This window comes from Lynx rufus, unplaced genomic scaffold (assembly GCF_022079265.1).
Source record: "Lynx rufus isolate CCGP_SWC_20201006 ecotype Redwood Valley unplaced genomic scaffold, mLynRuf1.p SCAF_25, whole genome shotgun sequence".
Lineage (NCBI taxonomy): Eukaryota > Metazoa > Chordata > Mammalia > Carnivora > Felidae > Lynx > Lynx rufus.
In genome coordinates, this window is record NW_025814840.1 from 15,123,047 (window position 1) to 15,145,915 (window position 22,869).

Below are 22,869 nucleotides of genomic sequence, written 5' to 3' on the forward strand. Positions count from 1 at the left end.
CATCCTCCAGCTGACGTTCTACCAGCTCTAAGTAAAGATGTTTGAGTCCCGAGGCCCCTGAGTCCAGGGCTCCCTGAGGCCGAGGAACAGGGCACCAGTGAAAGACAATTGGATCCTGACTCAGCAGACTGGAGTCTGAGTTTTGGGAGTATCACTGCTTACTAGCTGTGTCTCCACTCACAAAGCCCTTAACAGCTGATTGTGAATTAGCTGATCTATAAAATAATAGCGATATCTGTTCTGCCATCCCAAAGCTGTTTTATATATTGTATATATATACTGTTTTACATATATATATATATACTGTATACATAAACTGTTTTATATTGAAAAAAGGGGAATATATAATGCAGTGCTTGTAAATTATATAATGCTGTAACTATTAGCAATTAAGTGGAAACCAGTATTTTCCAAAGGTAATGACCTGTTTGGTGCCTTAAAAATTATCTGCATTATGGTGCATTAGCAGAGATACTTTAATTCCAAGAAGAAGTAAATTTAATTTATAGACCAATCAACAAAAATCAAGTCAGAGCAGGAGACAAAAACAAAAACCTTAAAATAACTGGAAACTGTCTAAATTCAAAGCCACGTCTTGCTATTCTCATTAGCACATAAGAAAACTAAAACGCACAAGAACAACAATATAACTTTGCTTCTTGGGAGTTTCTGCAAAGGAGTAATTCAAGACAGGTCCTTTTTCTGGAGAGCAGAGGGCTTATGTTAAGAATTGATGTCAAGAAATGGAACTATTTCAATGGGACTATCTTTAGAATGTAATGCATATGCTTCTGTCCGCTGCAAATGGGTAGGATACAGTATAAATAAGGCTGTCTCCTGAGAGTTCAATGGCCTGATGAGCCAGAGTGATGGTAGCAGGAGTCTGGCTCCCAGGCCTGGGATGTGAGTATACTACTACTTACCAGCTTTACAACCTTGAGGAGATTTCTTAACATCTCAGTGTCCTGGTTACCTATTCTGTGGAAGTGCAGTGATCGCAGAAGATATTGTGAAAATTCAATGACAACGTCTAAGTTACTTTCCGGTGTAATAGCCAGTAAGAGGGAAGGACAGTGAGAGATGATCAATCCACTCACTAGTTAACGTACTCGTCAATATGCTAGAATGCTAGTCTACTGCACAGACTTAAGTCATGTCTCTTGAATGAAATCATTTAAAAAAATTTTTTTTAGTATTTATTTATTTTTGAGAGACAGAGAGAGAGACAAAGTACGAGTGGGGGAGGTGCAGAGAGAGAGAGGGAGACACAGAGTCTGAAGCAGGCTCCAGGCTCCGGGCCGTCGGCACAGAGCCGGACGTGGGGCTCAAACTCATGGACCGGACCATGAGATCATGACCTGAGCCGAAGTTGGACGCCTAACCGACAGAGCCACCCAGGCACCCCTGAATGAAATTATTTTTACGGGAATATTATAAAAGGAGATTCTAAGGCAAAGGAATGCGAAATTCAGAGAGGGGGCCTTCCCACCCCTCCGCATCCTGACATCCAAGGACTCAGAGTATGCTTGATGTATTAATGCATTCTGCAGGTGTGTGGGGATGTTTGGTTCCACAACTAGGTGGCTCTAGAGGTCAGCAGTTTCTAGTCCTTTCCATAGCACTTCATGTTTTTCTTCTTATCACCTACTTTGTTTTCAGCTGCCAACTTTTACCAGCTTAGCATTCCTCTCCCCCTTCTAGCTAGCTGCTTTTATTGAAAATCAGATCATCGAACATGTAAAACAGAGTTAGAAATAAGCAGATTTTGAGAGAAGATGTGTCCAAGAAGTATACGGACTCAAGGAGCCCTATTTTGGCTAGCTTTAGATTTTTTTCCTTTTCTTTTTGCTTATCTCTTGATTGTTCTCTGTTTACAATAGGTGAAAAGTTGCCATAAAGCATTTATACAGATAGTCCAGCATTTATACAGCTTGTAATCACACAGTTTGTAAAAGAAGCAAAGAAAATGGAAGGGTTATAGTCTTAAGTAATGTTACTTTGAATATAAAATTGGTCCTTGATGTATGTATCAGTTTCTAGAGTCTTGAAGTACAATCTCCCACAAGAATCACCTGTTTCTCTGAAGTATTTTGGTATTATCGTATGGCCAAAAAACTACCGTGGGTCAATCAAGAAAAGCACATTTAATGTTTTGTAGGGAAACGTCTGCTCAGACTCCACCAGCAGAGAGTCTAATTTATTAAGTAAGGGATGAGACTCAAACACTTGTGTTTTCCAAAAATGGTCCTAAGACACTCTGGAACCCCAATGCAGTTGATAAATTTCTGAAAGGCCATAAGTAGAACAGTTAGGTCATACTGAAAATGCAGAGGATAAGCTTTAAAGAAATTTTCTTGGAACTTCTACCAACAGACGCTCTGCCACTAACGGGATGTGTGAATCGGAGGGAGGAATTTCTGCAGCATCCAGTGATGACAGGGGGAAAACAACTTTTGTTGATCCCCAATTTGGAAGTCGGATCTGAGTTCTACTCGTGGTCTTGCTACCAAACAGATACAAACTCTTAGCAAGTGACCCTTGTCTCGGCCTGAGTTTTTTCTGGTGTAAAAAAACTGGAGTTTTAGTCACTTTGCAAACTACGAGGATGGCTGGAGTCAAAAAGTCCAAGAACAACAAGTGTTGGTGAGGATGTGGGGCTGTCGAGAGCCAGATACACTGATCGTGGGTGCAAATAGGTGGTTTGGGAAGTTGTCTGGGAGCTCCTCGAACGATGACCACACACGGAATCACCACATGGTGCAGCGGCTTCCTGCCTAGGTACAGACCCAAGAGAACTGAAAACCTACATCCTCACAACAACTTGTCCATGAATGTTCACAGCAGCCTTATTCAGAATCGCCAAAGAGCGGAAACAACTCAAATGTTTATAGCAGCCTTATTTGGAATCGCCAAAGAGCGGAAACAACTCAAGCCCATCAACTGATTAACGGACAAACGAAATGTGGCAATCTGCCCAATAGAATATTACTTGGCAATAAAGAAGGATATCCTGACTCATTCTCCAACTTGAACCTTGAAAACATGAGGTTAACCAAAAAAGCCAGTCACAAAGGACCACGGGTCGTATGACTGCACCTATAGGAAATGCCCAGAATACGCAAATCTGAAGCTACAAAATGTAGATTAGCAGTTGCCCGGGGCTGGGAGGGATGGGTGTGGGGAGTGATGGTTGAGCTGCGTAGGATTTCTTTTTTGGATTATGCAAATGTTCTCAAAATTGACTGTGGTGATAGATATACAATTCTATTAATATACTAAAAGCCACTGAACTGTACAGTTTAAATGGGCAGACTGTGTGACATGCAAATTATATCTAAAACAACTGCTACAAAACAGTAAAAAATCTAGAATTTTAATGCTAGCTACAGAAGATGCCCTTTAAATAAAGGCAAGTTAGCTCTTGGGCATCGTAGCTATTAAACATACTGATTTTTCTTTGTTGTTCTATTACTGATAGTGTCTTCATGCCCCAATGAGACATAGCTGAATGGAGAATCTAACTAACCTGGGATCCTATCTGGTCCAGCCCTCCATTCTCAAACTGGAAGCTTTAATCTTTAGATGATGCAATCTATAAAATGAAGGAGCAGATCTCGATTATTTTCTCAAACTCCTTCCATGCTACTCTTGTCTGTAAATCATGAGAAATCAAAATTTTACTTAAAAAAAAAGTAACAATGTACTATTCTTTACTGACAAGCCTTACAAAATCTAGGCATTACTATTAGCTCAAGTTATAATCAGTTTTAATCAAACCTCGGATTTAACGAGAAGGTTCTCCTACCAAGTTATAAAGTCATGATGATAAAAAACCTCAAGTTACCTGTTCTGTTGTGATTACATCTTGACCCAAACCATGAAATCTTCAAAAAAGGCTTGTGTTCTCTGTTATGCTCAGGTGCTGAATACTTTGGGACTCATTTAAAGGAAGCATACCAACCAGTTTCTGCAGACGTCTGCGATCGCGCAAGACCTGGTGCTCACCTCCAGATGTCACTTCCCTTAGAAAACAAGGAGGACTTGATGACTTCCGGGGCCATCCAAGCGTAAGTGCCCGCGGCGCTCATTTTGGTAGTCCTGTACCATTCTCTCGCTAACCCAAAGTCTGTGATCTTCAACGTTTTATTGCAGATGTTGTCATGCTCTATCTTCTCGAGCAGCAAAACTTAAAAAAAAAAAAAGAAAAAAAAAGAATCAAAAGAATTAAAGGTGTAGTATTTTCACATTCTTCTAATTTTCTGATCCCAATGTTTCTTTGGTATTGAAGATACAACCTTCACCGCAGTCGGAAGGTAAGTGAGAAATGGGCTTGTATTTTACCACCTTGCCTCACTTCCATCACCTATGTCATAGTTGCCTGCAGTGACAAGTTGTTTATTTTTTTAATCCACAGGCACAACACAGCTTAGCACTCTTTATGAATGTTTCCTTTTATGAGAAAGTAAATGATTTCTAGGGGCAAGAAACGTTTACTGAGGTATCACAGATAGGATCAGAAGTTTGTGAGAGTTCTGCCCCCCCAACCCCCCCCCTTAAGAAAAGAATACACTGTTTTCTTCCTAGAAGGTAGGTCCTGATCTAAAGGCAGAGCCTCTACTGAATGTTTTAAAAATTTTTTTAATGTTTTTATTTATTTTTGACACAGAGCATGGGGGGGGGGGGATGACAGAGAGAGAGGGAGACACAGAATTTGAAGCAGGCTCCAGGCTCCGAGCTGTCAGCACAGAGCCTGACCCGGGTCTCGAACTCACGGACCGCGAGATCATGACCTGAGCCGAAGTCGGACGCTCAACCGACTGAGCCACCCAGGTGCCCCACCTACTGAATGTATTAAAGAACACAGCAAACAGATGGACTGTCACCCTAAATCGTTACTAGCAAACACTATCTTATAGTAAATTTGCAAAATGCTTACAGGTTTTTAACTCCTAAAGATACTTGATGAACTGCGTTGCTTTACTAAAGCTCAAAATAGAGCAAAAAGTAAAAGCTTGAAATATCATGCAGATGCTGCTTTTCCTAGCCCTCAGCCTCCTGTCAACATACAGAATGTACAGAGCAACTTCCAGGAGCTGAGGTCACTGCCAGAGTCGGCCCCTGGGCTCTCTGTAACAGTAGCTAAAACAAACATGCTTCTCAGTCTCTCCCCACCTGCACCCCGAACACCCTGCCCTTTCAAGAACCTGGGGTTCTTCGCTCCCCCTGCTTGATTTCCCTCTGCCTATACCCATGCAGAAACGTTCCTGAGGTTTTCCATGTGACACTAATGTAGCTACTTACCCGGTTCCTCCTTCCCATCTGCTACAAGGGGAAGAGTTTAAACCTACTGTTTTTGCTAACTTATCTCATTCCTTAAAAACCTGCAATCTGCCTTGTAGCCCCACTGGTCTTTTTCCAAAGCACCCCCTCCACCACCAACCCCCCCCCACCTTCTCCAATTCCCCTGCCACCGAATTACAATCGTCCTAACTGGCCAGGATCATGCATCTACCAGCAGATTCCCCTTCCTAAAGTGTCACAGCATTCCTTTATTTTTAAACCTTCCACACACAAACTCCCAATATAGGCAACAACGTGGATGAATCTCAAAGCCATCACGCCAAGTGAAAGCAGTAGGACATGAAAGGTGGCATACTATGATTCCATTCGTATTCTGGAAAAGGGACAGAAATCAGATCCGTGCCTGCGGAGGCTGATGGCATAGGCTTCACTGCTAAGCTCCACGAGAGAACTTTTTGGGGTCATGCCAATTCTCTATCTTGGTGGTGGGGGTGGTCATTGTTACGGGATGATACGTATTTGTCAACTCCTTCAGAGGGTGAGTTTTACTGTATGTAAGTTACAGGGTAGTAAACCTGCATTAAACAAAAAGCAAAAACCAAAAACCAACTCCCATGATTCCCGATGACTCAGAGACAATGTCCACACTCCAACATGTGGGCCACCAGAGCTCTACCTCTGCACAGCAACCTACCTTTCAAACGACATCATCTTCCTCGGTATGTGTTTCCTCCACTTAAACTCCTCATCCAGCCCCCACAGGGTCCTCTTGGTGGAACCTTCCAAATACCTCTAAGCAAAGGAAAATTACTCCCCCACCCTTACTCACACGAACCTTGTGTTTCTATTACGGCCCTTATAAAACATAGGGTACTAGAAATATTTGTTTTCACCTCTGACTTCTCCACTTAGACTACTAGCTCTGAGAGAGCGAGTGTGTGAGTTAGAGAGTGAAAGAAAAGAGAGGGAGTGAGAGACAGAGAAAGTTGGTAGGGAGAAGAGGAAGAGGGGGACAGACACGCTCAATTCACATTCATGCTGTTATCTACACCGCGTCTGGTCTTCTTCAAGGCAGGTGCTTCACCGTTTACAGATGAACAAAACACGCACATTGTTACAGTTGCCCTTTGCAGGTGCCCTTCCTGCCGAACAGAAGTAACAATAAGAGAGTCCCTAACAAGGGCTGAGTTTTCCCATACAGCTTGCACACATCCATTACTTCATTCAAGCCTCACAAAAATCCCAAGAGATGGGCCTTCATTATCAGAGGATAATTAGTGTTGAAAAAAAACCAAAGCAACAGAACGAATCCATTTAAACAGTAATCCAAATTTCAGAATAAACAGGGCATGGTGGGGGGGGGGGACTGTTACTCAGGTTTTACCTTGAAAACCAAAAGGAAAATAAGTCCATTTCATCTTTTTTTTTTAAAAGAACATTTGTGTAACATTGTTGCAACCATGTGCTAGCTCTTAAAGGGATAAAAGTAAACAAGTATGTATGGAGGTCTTTTAGAATCAACTATCCAAACAACACTGGAGACCAGCATAAGACATTCTTCTTTTTTGATTTGTAGAACATGATCATAAAGAGGACCATTTTCCCAAACAGTTACAAGAACAATGAACGTCTGCCAAGTACCTTCTATTTGTCAGATTCATTTACGGGTATTTTAATCATAAAATCCACACCCGCAGTGCAATGGGTAGAATCTATTTATTATCCGTACTTTATAGATAAGGAGGCTGAGACACAGGTGTTGGGTAATCTGTCAGGTGGCTAAAGGAGCAGCAAAGCTCCAGCAGTCTGACCCAGAGAAACACACTCCTAACTACTAACCACATTGCTCGGATGACAGCTTTTATCAATTTTTCACAAGAGCTTCCTTTATCCTTTAGAAATCTCTCTCCATTCAGGTGACCATTCTTTTCTTTCTGATTTCCTATCAGTGGCTAATGATCAACTGATCTCGGTGGAGGCGGTCTGGCGCAGTGAGGAAGAAGGTGCACACTCCAGGACCAGACTGCTTGCTTTGGATTCTGCACTTTTGTTTCTTTGCCTGTCATGGGAATGGGGGCAGTAGGTACACCATAAGGTCGCAATAAGCAAGAGATGAGAACGTCAGATGCTAAGAACACTGGAACATAGCATTTTGTAAAGATCTCACACACACACACACACACACACATACACTTATCAATGGGTTTGAAAGTGTTTTTAGTAAATTTTTCAAAATCACCTTCATGGACTTCAGGGAACCTCGACTCTTTTTCAAGACTTGAAATTTCACTTTGCAGTGGATTTGCATTTTATCTGCATATCATCAAATGTTTACAAAATTAAACAGTCCTAAAAGTCAAAGAGTTCATGCAAATGGAGAGAGCCAACACTAGATTTATTTATTTTTTTTAAGGGCTTTTATTTTTGAGAGAGAGGAGGGGGGAGAGAGAGACAGAGAGAGCAGGTGTGGGGGGGAGGGGTGGGGTGGGGCGGGGTTGGCGGGGGGAGACAGAGGATCCCAAGTGGGCTCTGCGCTGACAACAGAGAGCCTGATGCGGGGCTCTAACTCATGAATCATGAGATCATGACCTGACGGTGAGCAGCAAGACAAAAATTCTACCATTTTCCCTACTTTTAAATTCGATGTTGTACTATATAGTGAAAGATGGAAGGGTGGGGGAGAGACTCACTTCTGTTTGGAACGGCCTCTTATTCCTTCTGTCCATCTACACTGTACCTATTCTCAAGGTCCAGCTTCCAGAGGAAAATCTTCTAGAGCATCCTACAAGATAATGACCATTTCATCCTTCCAATCATCCATTATCCACATATCATGTTCTTCTGTCCATTATCTTTTCATCTGAGACTTATGGCCCTAACTTATGTGCAAAGCTACTGAATCCTAGGAAATGAACTTTATAGATTTCCCTTGTATCCCCCAATGTCACCTAACAAAGTACCCTCTACATTGAATGCTCAACGGACTAGCTGATATTAATGATAATTATCACCAGTGCTAATGCGAAGACAATTGCCTACCATTTACAGAGCCTCTCCTATGTAGAGTCAGTTCATCTCTACACTACTCTAGGGAGTGGGAATCATTATCCCGAGTGTACAGTCTAGAAATGTTATCCAAGAGCACACGCCTACAACACAGAGCCAGATCTCAGGTTCTGTCTGTGGGCTACTTCCCCAGTGTTCTGTGAAAGCTTCTACTGAGAAAGCTACCGGTTGTAAGAAGGGGGGAAAACAACCAGAAATTTCATTTTGTAGACTGCTTAAGAGATGAGTTTTTTAATTTTCCTTCCTCCCACATCAGCTTAGGGTATATTTACTTCTCAGTCCTTATTCCCCACGAATATCAAGAAAAATAAATATCGGATCTCTTAAAACCCTCAATACTTCAACCACAGAAACAAACCAAAAACCAAGTTAGTCAGTTACTTTATCAGCAGTATTTCATTTTTCCGCTTCTAATACTACTAATTTCACTTTTAAACAATGGTTATTCTTAGCACCAAAAAGACCCCAAATTAATAATCAAAATGGCTTGCAGTTCTATAAAACATTGGCTTCTAAGACATTTTCACACATGTCTTCACTTTTACAAACATCCACATTGGAAGGCACAAGGGAGCACTGATGAAAACGGGCATAAAGATGATTGTACCTTCCCAGACCCCAGGAAGGCTTGGCAACCCTTGAGGATAACTGGAAACAGAAGAGTGAGAACCAAAACCAAAATATTTAGGGGCCACTGGGTGGCTCAGTCAGTTAAGCGTCTGACTTCCACTCAGGTCATGATCTCATAGTTCGTGGGTTCGAGCCCCCTATCGGGCTCTGTGCTGACAGCTCGGAGCCTGGAGCCTGCTTCGGATTCTCTGTCTCCCTTTCTCTCTGCCCCTCCCCAACTTGTGCTCTGTCTCTCTCTCTCTCTCTCTCTCTCTCAAAATTAAATAAAATGTCAAAAAAATTAAGTATTTAAAACTGATTGCGTTCTAAGTAAATCTCAGGGCTGAATGTGCCCTGAGCAGCCTCTGTAGTGAAGGTTTGAGGGCACCTCCCCCCACCCGGCCTCCAGTCCAAAGTCTCCACGGGAGCTAAGTGCCTCCACACTTTGAACAGAAAACAAGTTAAAATAACATTCTGAATGTCAAACGTTTAGACTTCCATGAAAGGCCCATTGTTCTGGATTCTGTTTCAGAGGTGTGCAGCAGAATTCCTGAAATTCCTTATCTTTTGGGCAAAGTGACCGAAACCAAAAATAGCCAGTGTCCCGACAGGTGGACTCGGGCACCTGGCCAGGTTTCAGCCTAAGGCCTCAAGGTCGGCGGCCAGCTTCCGCTTCCTGCCATGCCCCGGGAAGGGTCTGGAGCACACCAGCCAGCCACCAGAAGAATGTACGGACCAGGCGGATAAATTTTGGCCCCAGAAATGGCAAATTCTTGTTAGTAACCTAGCGACGAGCGTTTGAGCCCCCTTTTGTGAGACTTGAGTGAAGATTTTTGACCCTTGTTAGCCCTGTTCGTGAACAATCAGCCTTTACAGCCTTGTACTTAGTCTACTTACTCGACCATGAGGCACTTGATTTTTTCCGGCTCCTTTGAAGTTTCACATTGCTATTTTCGGAATTATCACATATAATGTATATTTTTTTAAAAGCAATTACACTGTATCCATTCCATTCTCTCACCACTTATGGGATTGCTGTGTCCAAATTCCATTTGAGCCAAATGGGGTAGTCTCAATTAATCTTTAACTAGAAATGTAGAATCAAAACAAAAGTCCTAAGAAAGAGAACAGGTTGACAAAAGCAAAGCGTGAAAGAATAGAGCATTAACACACATTGCTTCTGTCAGCCTAGGGAAGGGGACTGAGAATTTCAAGTCTGAAACCGACCATCTATGAGGGATTAAGTGATGACTTTCTAAGCTTACCGAGTAGGACCACATCTGCACACATTTCTTTCCATCTATTCCCCCACTGGCACCTTGTGGCCTCCCCCAACACACACACCACTCAGCCACTCCTAGATCTGCGGAGGCAAATCTAAAATTTCCCCCTGGCCTTCAAGCCCCCTCTGGACCTCATCTGAAATGACCTTTCCAGTTCTTCTGGTGCCCTCTAAAATGAACCCCGCATCCTAACAATTCTGGGCACTGGTGCCCACCTCTGGAAAACACAGCACAGCACCCTAGCACCTGCTGTATGGAATGCCCTCCCCTCCTCCCCTCCATAAAAACCACACGGGGCAGGCACCCCACTTTTTGCATAAGCATCAGGGCACCAGCACTGCCTTCCACTGGGAGACCACTTCCAAGTCTATAACCCTTTTGGAATCTCCAATTCCCTTCTCTAAAAAAAAAGAAAGAAAAAAAAAAAAGCACAACTCCCTCACTCTCCTCCTGCTCAGATCGCACAGGAGTCAGTAAGTAACGGCCTTTGGGTTCTTCCTGCAAGACCTCAGCTAGAAGTTTCTACTTTCTAGTGCCGCTCTCGTTACACTTAAGGTCTTCTCGTACTTGTCCCTCTCCTCTCTCTGATGATATTATAAGTGACTGGAGGGTAGAATTTACACCTGGTTTGCCTTATTCATTCATTTATTTATTTATTTACTTATGCTGCACAGCAACTGGCATTTTTATATGCTCGGTAGGTATTTGTTAAATGAACGGCTACCTAGTGTAAGGGGGGGAAATGAATGTGAGGGAGATGAACTATTACAAGTTTTCTCACGTGAGGTCAGCTGCTACTGCAGAAAACCAAGTCAACCTCCACACTCCCAGAACAGTATTAGGAAAGGAAGACTGTTCTACAGAGAGTTACGACAGGACGGTTATTTGAATTCCTATCCGTCTGCAGCATTTGACACGGTTGATCGTCCTCCTCTGAAACGTGTTCTTCGCTGACCTCCGGCGCATCCCCCGCTCCCTGGGGCTCCCTTTCTTTGCCAGCCGCTCCTTTTTCTGGTTCCTGCTCATCTCCTCCCCGATCTCTAACTACTGCAGACCTCCAGGACTAGGGTCTTGGATCTGTGGTCCTTCTATCTACTCACTCCCCAGATAATTTCAGCCCACCTCAGGGCTTTAAATACCATTTCCATGCGGATGACTCCCAAGTATTTACCTCTGCCCTGGTTTCCCTTCGATCTGTTCTCAAAGCTGCAGCCAGTGAGGTCCTGTTACAAGGCGAGTCAGATCCCAGTTCTCAGTTGGAAACCCTCCAGGGTCATAGTAAAGTCGAAGGTCTTGGGAGACCTACACGACCCTGTCTCCACCCCCTCATGACCTACTGTTCTGCTCCAGTCCTCTCCTGCCACACTGGCCTCCTGCTTTAGGGATTTTGCAGGCTCTGTTCCCTCTGTGAGAGCATTCTTTTCCAGATGGCCCGTTTCCTCACTTTTTCAGGTTTTCCCGATAACCCACCTTTTCTGGAAGGCCTTCCCTACCCATCCAACCTAAAACTTCAACCTCTCACCTCAACAGATTCACCCTCTTCACACTGAGGTTTACCAACTCTCCAGCATGCTACATCCTTTATGATTTATTATTTAACATCGGCGTTGTTTTACTGGAATGGAAGTTCCAGGAGTGGAGGAATGTGTTCCTGCTTTGCTCACTACTGAACACCAAGAGCCTCTCGGAGAGTTCCTGGCATAGAGTCCACAATCAATAAATAACTGCTGCATAAATGAGTGCGTTAGCTTACTGAATACAAGATGGACTTCTATGAAGAAGATGCAGATGTGGTCAGCAAAAATAGAGTTTCTCATTGCTCCGGTGCCCAATCCAAAAGCCACCGTACAACCCTTTTCCTGGACACATACGACACTCAGTTTGAATGAGAAAACTTCCTACATTTCATCGTGTGAAAATCTAGCTCAGTGTTTGTGTCACCTTGGTCTTTTCACAAAGTAGGTGACAAAGCAAACGGAGGGAGGAATTCTTCCACCATATGCTACACTGACATATTAGTGAACAGAAAGTCACATATCTCATACTATTGGATGCAACATTTGCAGAAAAGCAGAAACCCAATGCGCTCCTTCAAATCACCTTACGCCAGGAAGAACTCAAACATTCCTACGTGCGGTCAAGACTCTCCCCCAGATGGCACGTGATTTGGTCTTTGGCCAATAGCTTAGAGAACTGGACTAGTGGTGAAACGGTTACAATAGCAACACAGTTCTTCGTGCCTCCTCCTTGACCCTCAACTTATCAACCCAAGTTACAAGCAGACATGCCACAGCACACAGACGGCAGCACCTGTACAGAGAACAAAGCTCCAGACTGTGTCCTCCTACTGCTGGCTCGTCCCAATCAAGCAAATTAGCCAAATCAAAAAGACCCTCCCCCCAACCAAGATGAATAAATACATGACTACACGATACTATATATCGCAGAATGACTAAAAATGATGTTAAGGTTGTAGAAAACTTTTAGGCATCAAGGAGTTCACGCACAACAACTTTGGGAAGTATTTAAAGCACTCAAAGTGTTTCTAAGTAACATACAAAAACGAGTCTCCTCGCCAGCTTACACTTAGACTGTGTCTTACAGCTTACTTCCTCAATGCTTTGACATATGCCAGGAGTCAGCAAACTACACCCCATGGGCCAAGTCCAGCCCATGTAGACAGCCCAATGTCTACTTTGTAAATAAAGTTTTATTGGAACACAGCCACACTCATTTGTTTACATACTGTCTGTGGATGCTTTCAGCTACAACAGCAGAGTTGACCAACTACAACAGAGACCTTAAATATTTACTGTCTGGGGCTTCACAGGAAAAGTGTGCCGACCCCAGGAGTACACTATCTCGCTTTATCCTCACATCACCCTATTCAGGCAGTCAGTGCCCGTGAGCCCACAGTTGGTGAGCTGTGGAGTCAGGGTGCAGACCTCCGACACCACAGGGACACTATTTGCCACCCAACGTCAAAAGGCCAAATGCTTAAAGATATTCCTTTCCCCAGAGACACAAGCCCAGAAGAAGCCACCCAGACTCTCACCCGGTGTCCTCGATGACCAACCATCCAATTTCATCAGACAGTGAACTGGATTTCAGATGCAGTGTGTATTCATGGAAGAATTTATAGATCAACCCAGAAAACCACCAAGAAGGAACCCACAAATCTGGCCCTTTGAACAATTTCCGAACTTGGTGCCTCACTGAAATCATCCGGAAGCCTTTTAAAAAACATACTGCTGCATCAAAGGCCCAGATTGATTAATGAATGGACAGAGTTAAATTTGTGTTAAAGCAAGTTAGTAAAACATTAATGGCAGGAGAGTGTATGTGCTCGCTTAAAGTTCCTTCAATTGCGTATTTCAAGATGTTTGAAATAAAATGGTAGAAGAAAATTCATTGCTTGTTCCCGACTACGGTCAACTAAATCAGAACATCCAAACACGAGACAAGGGATTTTACTTTTTAAAAGCTCACGAGGAGCTTCTGATACCACATTTGGTGTACGAACAGCTGCTCCAGAGTGCCATTCGTTACCAACAGAACTGATCGTCTGGCCTAGAGGGTCTCAAAGTATGGTCCAGGGGCCCCTGGGCATCCTCACGGTGGCAAGAGATTGCAGAAGCCACAAAGTGGCTTCAAAAGCGTAAAACAATGCTGCTCTCCTTTCTCAATTTGTCTTGGAAAATAAGAGGTCCCTCCCCCGCATTAAAAATGCTTTATTAAAATGTAACGGGTCTGCTATTCTTCTATTATTAAATATTTTTTTTTAATTTAATGTTTATTTTTGAGAGACAGAGAGACAGAACACAAGCAGGGGAGAGGCAGAGGCAGAGGGAGACACAGAATCCAAAGCAGGCTCCAGGCTCTGAGCTGTTAGTACAGTCTCACTGACCACAAGATCATGACTTCAGCTGAAGTCAGACACCCAAATGACTGAGCCACCCAGGCACCCCGAGATGAATTTTTTTTTTTAATTTTTTTTTTCAACGTTTATTTATTTTTGGGACAGAGAGAGACAGAGCATGAACAGGGGAGGGGCAGAGAGAGAGGGAGACACAGAATCAGAAACAGGCTCCAGGCTCTGAGCCATCAGCCCAGAGCCCGACGCGGGGCTCGAACTCACGGACCACGAGATCGTGACCTGGCTGAAGTCGGACGCTCAACCGACTGCGCCACCCAGGCGCCCCCGAGATGAATTTTTAAAAATAACTAAATTCATACTGATTGGAGGTCTACTGTAAAAATCTGCTTCAGGCTCCCAAATAAAACCAGCACAGTTCTGCCAGCCTGTGTAGGAACTCTTGCTCTGCCCCCTGACATTCCTTACTGAGGTGTTTCACCTTTTGGGAGCTCCTCAGGGCTGGGGAGGGTTTGGGGACAGTCACTGATACTTGGAATGAAAATCATCAGCCTGGCATGGTAAATCTGGTCACTATTTCCTAACTCTAGTGAATCAGAGAGACAAAATGCTCTCAACTAACTCACCAAATAAACAGCGATTATAAAAACTAGGCTCCGGTCATAAATGATAAACAATTTACGTCAAACCAGTGTCTAAGTATTTTAATTTTTACTGCCCTGCTGATAAGCTAGGATAGGACAGTCATAAAGCAAATTATCCCAGGCCCGTGTTTCTTTTTTCTGTACAAATGTTAACCTTTCGGCCGACCAAACCACGTTCTTCCTGAAAACCTTTAATGGCTGCCTCTTGTTAGTCTATACATGTTAGTATGGCGTTCAAGGCCCTCACTCACTGCTGGCCACGTGCTGAATGCCTGTTTCCTTCCCACGAAACTCCTTGACTGCCCTTCATTCTAGCTGCACCTGACTACCCTTGGTTCCCTAAAAATGTCCTTTGTTTTCATGCCAGTTTTTCCACAAACGCCTTTGATGAGTAAAAGAAACATCAAACAGATTTCCTCCCCAGGACTCTGTCTGCATCCAAGAGAGGAATTCAGCAGACCATATCAGAAATCTAGAAATTCAGGCTCAATGAGGTTATACAACTTGCCCAAGGTCACACGGCTCCTAAATGACAACACTGATAATCGAACCCAGGTCTGACGGAGGTGGAAGGCAATGCTCCCGCCAGTAGCTACGCTGTCCTGGAGAAGTTCAACCCTTGCGTGCAAACAGGGCTTTCAGACACCTTCTGAAATGGATGGAGTGGTCTTCCCTTCTCTTCTTTCCTTCACTAGGCTTTGATCCACTTGACAACAACTACAAGCATGATCGGATCGATGCGTAGAGTGGAGTCAGCCTGCATGATCCAGAACCAAATAACTGACACCCCCCCCCCCAACCCTAACAGCTATAAAAAAATGAGTGCTGGGGCGCCTGGGTAGCGCAGTCAGTTAAGCGTCCGACTTCAGCCAGGTCACGATCTCGCGGTCCGTGAGTTCGAGCCCCGCGTCGGGCTCTGGGCTGATGGCTCAGAGCCTGGAGCCTGTTTCCGATTCCGTGTCTCCCTCTCTCTCTGCCCCTCCCCTGTTCATGCTCTGTCTCTCTCTGTCCCCCCAAAAAAAAAAAATAAATAAAAACGTTGGAAAGAAAAATTAAAGAAAAAAAAATGAGTGCTGGCCTAGTTATTTTTTTTTATTAAAAAAAAATTTTTTTAACGTTTATTCATTTTTGAGAGACAAAGAAAGACAGCATGAGCGGGGAAGGGGCAGAGAGAGGGAGACACAGAATCCAAAAGCAGGCTCCAGGCTCGTTGCTGACAGCACAGAGCCCGACATGGGGCTTGAACTCACGAATTGTGAGATCATGATGTGAGCCGGAGTCGGATGCTCAACCGACTGAGCCACCCAGGCACCCCACGGCCTAGTTATTTTTAATATGCAAGTCTGAAAATGGTAGGGGAAGATGTGGGGACCCTTCATCATTGCTATTCTTCTAAAAATATATCCTTTACCTGTTTTTTTTTTTGTTTGTTTCAGAATGAGATTAGCCCTTGCCACCATTGGGGTATCTGTACTCATCTTCCTGCGCCCCTTGGAGTAGAAGGAGGCTGTGGCATGAAGCTACACGTCTGGAATAAAAGAACAGACGAGAGAAGGAAGAAGATGCGTGTCTTTTAACTGATAATAGCATAATTAATAGCTCCTCCAAATCACTCTGATGAGCTATTTAGGCACCTTATCTGGAGATGACAGTTCCTATAATTTTCTCAAATAGTTCCTTTATTTACACCGTACTACTAATAAGAAAAACTAAAAAAAAAAAAAAGAAAGAAAAAAAAATTCCTTTTGTAGTTCGTTTTAGGGAGAGCTCTAAATTGCATTTGGTAATAAATCTAAGTATGTCCACTTATTGATTGTAAATGCCACTGTAGATAATATATGTAATAATGATTCCCCAGAAGGCTAAAAAAAAAAAAAAAATCAGGATAAAAAAAATCACTGAAAAGTATAAAAGCAAGTAGCTACCAAAATTTGTGGCTCAGTTTCTCAGGAGATATTTGTTTTCTGCTAAGAGCACCACCACCACAACTCGGTAAGCAGCATTAAAAAACGAACCGACAGACATAAATTATGCCACATAATCTTGTCTTCAATCCTGAATCACGCCAGAATAAACAAAACACAGACTCAATCCTAATAATTCAAACAATCCTCAGTAATTCGCATACTGTACTAGTTTGTCTCCACTCCTCCTCGGTAACTTCCCTGAAAACGACTTCCATTGGGTGAAACCAATGCCTTCTTTGGCAGAAGCAACCTCAACAGCCTCTGCGTAGGCCAATTTCAAGTCCATTCTCCACAGCAGCGAGAGTCATCCTGTAAACACACCATCGGATCCCACCACTCCTCGGCACAGAATGCTTCCAGGCTCCAGACAGTCAGCACTCAGAGCGGAACCCCCCCCAATGGGTCACGGCCACAAGCCCCACCATGCCTACCCCTGCTCCACCCTCGGCCTCAGCCTCCCGGTCTTCCCTCCTCTCCCTGGGAAGGGAGGCTCAGGGCTGCTTCAATCTCCCTTTGCCCGGATCTTTGCTTGACTCATGCTTCCTCCTCACCCACGTCTCTGTGTCACTCCTCAGAGTGGCTTCCCTGGACCACCTGTCTGACTGACACCCTCCCCCTCGGCCCCATCACTGTCTGCTATCACCATGCTTAATTCTCGTGACCGTACTCACTCACATTTGCCACTGCATGGCTACCGTCTTTCTTTCTTGCTAGGCTGCGTCCTATGCCAGCAGGGATATTGTCATCGGGTTTGCCACTGTGTCCCTAGGGCCCAGTAGTGACTGGGGAAGGGGAGGGGGAGGGCTCAAGGTTTATTGAATAAACGCTCAATGATTTTTCTCCCTTCTCTGCATGGGTGGAAAACTGGCCAAGTTCACAGGAACCCCATGTTGCCTCATACTGTTCTCTAGTTGTTGCATACAGACTTGGCAAGGCATTTTCTACACGCTTTGCACCCCAGGAGTGACAGGGCCTAGCATGTTTTAACAACATAAATGATGCTTAAAACGTGCTAAATTTGGCTCAACTTTAAATCTTTGGCTGTTAGAAAAGGAACAAAGCAGTTGATTCCAACACAACACAGCTATGATTTCAACATAAACTCCACCTCAAATATATGATAAAACTTAAAAAGACCAATGAGAAAAGAGGAAAGAAAAAATACCAAACAAAAGCCATATCTTCCTATGACAAATTTAAACATTTGTTTTAAACAATAATTTCAACTAACTTGGTTCCAGGTAGTTTTACACTGGCTCTTTGTAGGCTCCAGAATGAAGATAAAATTCAATATTGATTTTTAAAACCTTGTTTACATTATCATTAACTCACTACCACCATTAGCAAATAACCAATAAATTCAAACAAAACACACTGTAATAGAATTTCACGTTTGAGAACACTCAAACGTCTGAACAAGAAGTTATGGCTTCAGGGGTGCCTGGGTGGCTCAGTCAGTTAAACTCTTGGTTTTGGCTCAAGTCATGATCTCGTGATTTGTGAGTTCGAGCCCCGCACTGGGCTCCATGCTGATAGTGCAGAGCCTGCTTGGGATTCTCTCTCTCTCTCTCTCTCTCTCTCTCTCTCTCTCTCTCTCTCCCCCTACCCTGCTTGTGCTCATGCTTTTTCTCTTTCAAAGTAAATAAACTTAAAAAAAAAAAAGTTATGGCTTCACAGATCACAAGAGAATTCCCAAAGTATCTGCATTTATTCATTGAATAAATAAGACCAGAAAGTGAGGATAAGGCAATGTGCTAGGCACTGTGGTTTGCACATTTTGGGACCTATTAAAAATATCCACATTATAGTAATTTAAAAACTATAGCAATGGTCCTACTGTAACAAGTACTTGGCTAGGCTAACGACCAAGCCAATCACATCTTTTTCAAAGTACAACAATTTAAAGCAAAGACAGCCTTGCCTGACAGTTACAGAAATTAAAATGCTCCAGGAAGTTCGGCAATTTATTCTGAGAGTGAAAATGCTTTCAAAAACTAAGTTGCAGCATATAACCACGTCCAAATGATAACATCCACTCCTGTGCGGGAGTCTAAGTGCCGCTGTCCAAGTTTCCTGCTGTCATTAAAAACCACTTAACCATGTTATTATTCCAGGGTCATGTTATTTCTTTTTACTACTTAATAGTATTAGCTCTATGAAAGATTTTAATTCATATAAAAAGGTTGGTGATTGGAACATGGATTATTCTCCCCATCTATGCTTTGACAAATACTAGCAAATGTACTCTACCTTTATGAACAGATTCATGAAGTCCTCAAGCATCATCACCATCCAACAAGACAAGACAAAGTAAGCATAATGCAAAGTAATAGTTACAGGCCCTTTACTTTTTTGATCTAAGGATCAACCTAACCCAAACTGTTTGCCTGCGTTGGTAACTGATGCCCTGCAACAGGGTACGTAAGCCTGTAGAATGGCAGGTTCCACGTGTATCACAGAACTGCAGCAAATGCCCAGGCAGAGCAAGCAATGATGTTCTTTTTTGCTGTCCTTAAAACACCAGGTTTTGCAGAAAATAACCAGCAGATAAGGACTTGCAGGACATCACCGAGGAGAGAACTTATGGAACCCACAGACTGTGCACACACACCTTGTTCTGTGGCAGCAGGTTAGACCTATCTATCCTTCAAGGAAAGCATATTCCAGGAAATAAGCACCAACTGGTAGTGAACGCTGTCAGGTTTGAAGCATTTACAAAAGTAAGTACATTGAAAATTGTGCTGTCTTTACTGTAACATGTAGTCCAAAAGTAAATAATCCTAGGTCCTCCATGTGACCTCTGTCCAAACTCAGAACACAAGACCACTGCCATTTTTCTATGCCATATCTTGTTTGAATTTGCTTCTGACACTTGAGTAGTTGCAAACTAGATTATAAGAGTATAATTTGTATCGGGGGTTGGCAGGAGTTCTAAAAAAAAAAAAAAAAACAAACAACTAAAACAAACTATCCAATGCTTGCCTGCAGGTACCAACACTTTAAATAGTCTGATTCCCATAATGAAAGTCGGATATTCGTCATTTTCAAGTAACTTTCAGTGCGGAAGAATTCTGAATAGGAAAAAGAATCCACACACACATGAAACAAATACATCATTTCTTCCTGTCACTCTTTTTTCTGCAGACTTGGGGAAGGACAATGTTTCCGTTGGGGTGAGCGCCTGTCCCAGCAGGTTTTACCAGGTTGAAACGCAGGCGGCTGCGGTAGGCCAATGCCAGTTCTGGCTGTATCTTTAATCTTTCACAGGATTTCATCCCATCCTAAGAATATGAAGGGATCTTCAATGCTGAAGAACCAAGTTTCAACAGCGATCCCATTCCCAGTTTTATAAGGTGAAATTTCACAGGATTCGGGTTTAGCCCATTTGTCAGTTCTCTATGGACAGCTAGAAAAATCCATCTTGATTTATAAACAAAGTAAAGGACACAGGCCAGGTCTTCAAGATTTCAAGTACGTGTGCAAGGACAACGCGCTTGCTGGTAGCCTAAACGTGCATGATGGCACAAACCGGTGTTTATTTTCTGGAGACCTGTCATCAACACTCAAGCTACCAAACCAATGATAAAATCCCACTTCCTGTGCAGAGACGTCTGAACGAAAATCTTTGGAAATTGTCAAAGGACACGAAGCCATATTCAAAGTGATACAGAGCAACTTCAATTCAGCACTCGTAAAGCGGAAGGAAAGGAGGAGTTTGATGAAGCCGACAAGGAGGGCCATGGGTTCCCCAGGTTATGAGGCCCCGGTTTGCAGTTCCATAAAATGAGCCACTTATTGTACCTCAATGCCAAACGGCACCGTGGGGTTTCCAGGAGATCCAGCTATGTAACTGTTTAGTCATCAAGCAAGACAGAGCTGCCTTTTTAAAAAAGGCACCCAAAAGCAACAGAAGGAAGTCAAGGTGAGTGCGTCACCTGCCCCAAAGCAAGTAACCAAGGTCTAGCGGGATCTCTGGGCCCAGAAAGGCCTGCTCAGGAGGCGCTGCTGGAGCCTCCTTCCACCTGGTTCTACGCCCGGGGGCCCGCCCAGGGCTGGCACGCGCGGTGGGCTCCGCAGAGCAAGGCTGCGTCTCCCGCCCCCCTCCCCGCCCACCACCTCCCCGGCCCACTTACTGTTGCTGGACTTGAGGTCCCGGTGCAGGATGGACACGACGGCCTCCTCGTGCAGGTAGAGCATGCCCCGCGCGATCTGCACAGCCCAGTTGACCAGCACGTGCGGGGGGATGCGGCGCGCGCGGCGCGCACCGGGCGCGCGCGGGTCCGGGGCGGCGTTGGCTGCGGCCAGCGCGCGGTTGAGCGCTCCGCCGCGGGCGAACTCGAGCACCAGGCAGAGGTGCGGCTGCTGCAGGCACACGCCGCGCAGCTCGATGATGTTGGGGTGCCGCAGCATGGCGAAGAGCCTCGCCTCCCGCCGCACGCTCTCGGCCGCCGCCGCCGCGTCCTGCTCCGGGTCGCGCCGCGCCGCCTTCACCGCCACCTCCTGGCCCTGCCAGGTGGCGCGGTACACCTGCCCGAAGCCGCCGGCGCCGATGAGCTCCTTGAGCTCCAGCCGCTCGAAGTCGATGTGCACCGGCGAGCCGGGCCGCGGCGGCGGCGGCGGCGGCGGCGCGGGGCTGGCGGCCGGGCGGCACGGCGCCACGTAGTTGGCGGGGAAGATGCCCAGGCGCCGCTGCACCTGGCCGGCCCACCAGCCCTCGTCGCCCGACACGGAGGCGTCCTGGGACAGCACCTCCACCAGCTGGCCGCGCCGCAGGCTCAGCTCGTCCTCGCCGCGCGCCTCGTAGTCGTACAGAGCGGCCCACAGCCCCGCTCCCGCCGCGGCCGGGGCGGAGGCCGAGCCGCCGGAGGAGGCGGACGACGACGACGCGGAGCCGGCGGGGGCGCCCCGGGCCGGGGACACCGGCCTGTCAGCCGCGCCCTCGGAGCCCGGCAAGGCCATGGGGGGCGGCCGGGAGGGCGACGGCGGAGCGGGGCGACGGGCTCAGCCTCCGGGGCGGCTGGGGGCGCGCATGGTCCGGCAAGGAGGGGGGGTTGGGACGCGGGGGTTCACGGGCCCACCACCCGTAGGCCCCGGCGTCGGTCCCCGTCCCGCCTGGGTCGCCCGTGCTGCTGCAGCGGTCCCCGCGGTGGCGGGCGCTGTAGCACCATGGTGGTGGCGCGCTGGGCCTGCGGCGGGCCTGTGGCAGGCTGGGCCTAGCAGCGGCCTGGGCCCGCCCCTCCGGGCCCGCCCCGCCCCTCCGGGCCCCGCCCACCGCGCTGGCCCGCCACGCCCCCTCGCGGCCCGCCCAGACCCCGGGTCCGGGGCCGCCCCCGCCGCTGACGCTCGGGGGCTTGGGTGCGCCGCGCCCACTTGGCCCGGGAGGCGGAGCCGGCAGTGGGTGCACGAGGTTTTCCAGAAAAGTCAAGCCAAGGGTAAGGCTTCGGGGAGGCCACAATTCTCCAAAAAGCAGTGCAGCGGCTGAGGAGGATCCGGGGCGCTGGGGCGTGACGCGAGGGACTAGGTCGCAGTTCTGGGAGAGTCACGGTGCATCTCAGAACAGGTCGCAGAACAAATCCGTATCAGCCTTGCCGTATCAGTTCCCGGGCTGCGAGCGTTGGAAATCCACCGCCCAGCCCAGAACTAACCAGATTACGGATCCCCCGCGCAGTGAGCTGCAGGTTGTAGAGGCCCCGAAGCTCGTTCTTCTTGACAGATAATCCCGCGTTTGCCTTTCTTTACTGGTCCCTCGAGTGGGAAAGAACCCCCTGTCCCCTGTGAACCCACAGGTTCGGGTTTAGGAAGCGTTGGCCAGACATATTCCCAGAAAAGGCGAATAGAGCGAGGGAGTCTGTGCCCAGAGCTCCAGCCTTCACTGCTGTGCTGACTGTTCATTCACAGGTGTTTACTGGCGCTTCGCTCGGGACGAACTCTGTACAGAAACGTTCTGGGAAGCAGGGCCTCTCCACCCTTACCCGTTCGCTCTGTGCAGGAAAGGGTAAGCTCATAAGAGATGGAAAGTGAAGCTTTTATGTCTGAGGGCAGGGAGCAGGTCAAGGCTAGCGATAAGGAGGAACTTTGAGATTTTCCTGTATGAACATACTTTTTTCTCTGTCATTTTTTCATTA

General features: G+C 45.9%; 1 protein-coding gene across 1 annotated transcript in view; it reads right to left on the reverse strand.

Annotated features, from left to right (window-relative positions):
* Nucleotides 1-21,703, reverse strand: part of MAP3K21 (mitogen-activated protein kinase kinase kinase 21) — a 61,214-nt gene extending 39,511 nt beyond the window's left edge. Inside the window, exons 1-2 of the mRNA XM_047088755.1 lie at nt 20,878-21,703; nt 4,006-4,186 (exon numbers count right to left, since the gene is read on the reverse strand). Coding sequence (XP_046944711.1) covers nt 4,006-4,186; nt 20,878-21,703 — 1,007 coding nt within the window. The remainder of the gene's footprint in view (nt 1-4,005; nt 4,187-20,877) is intronic.
* Between the last annotated feature and the right edge of the window lie 1,166 nt (nt 21,704-22,869).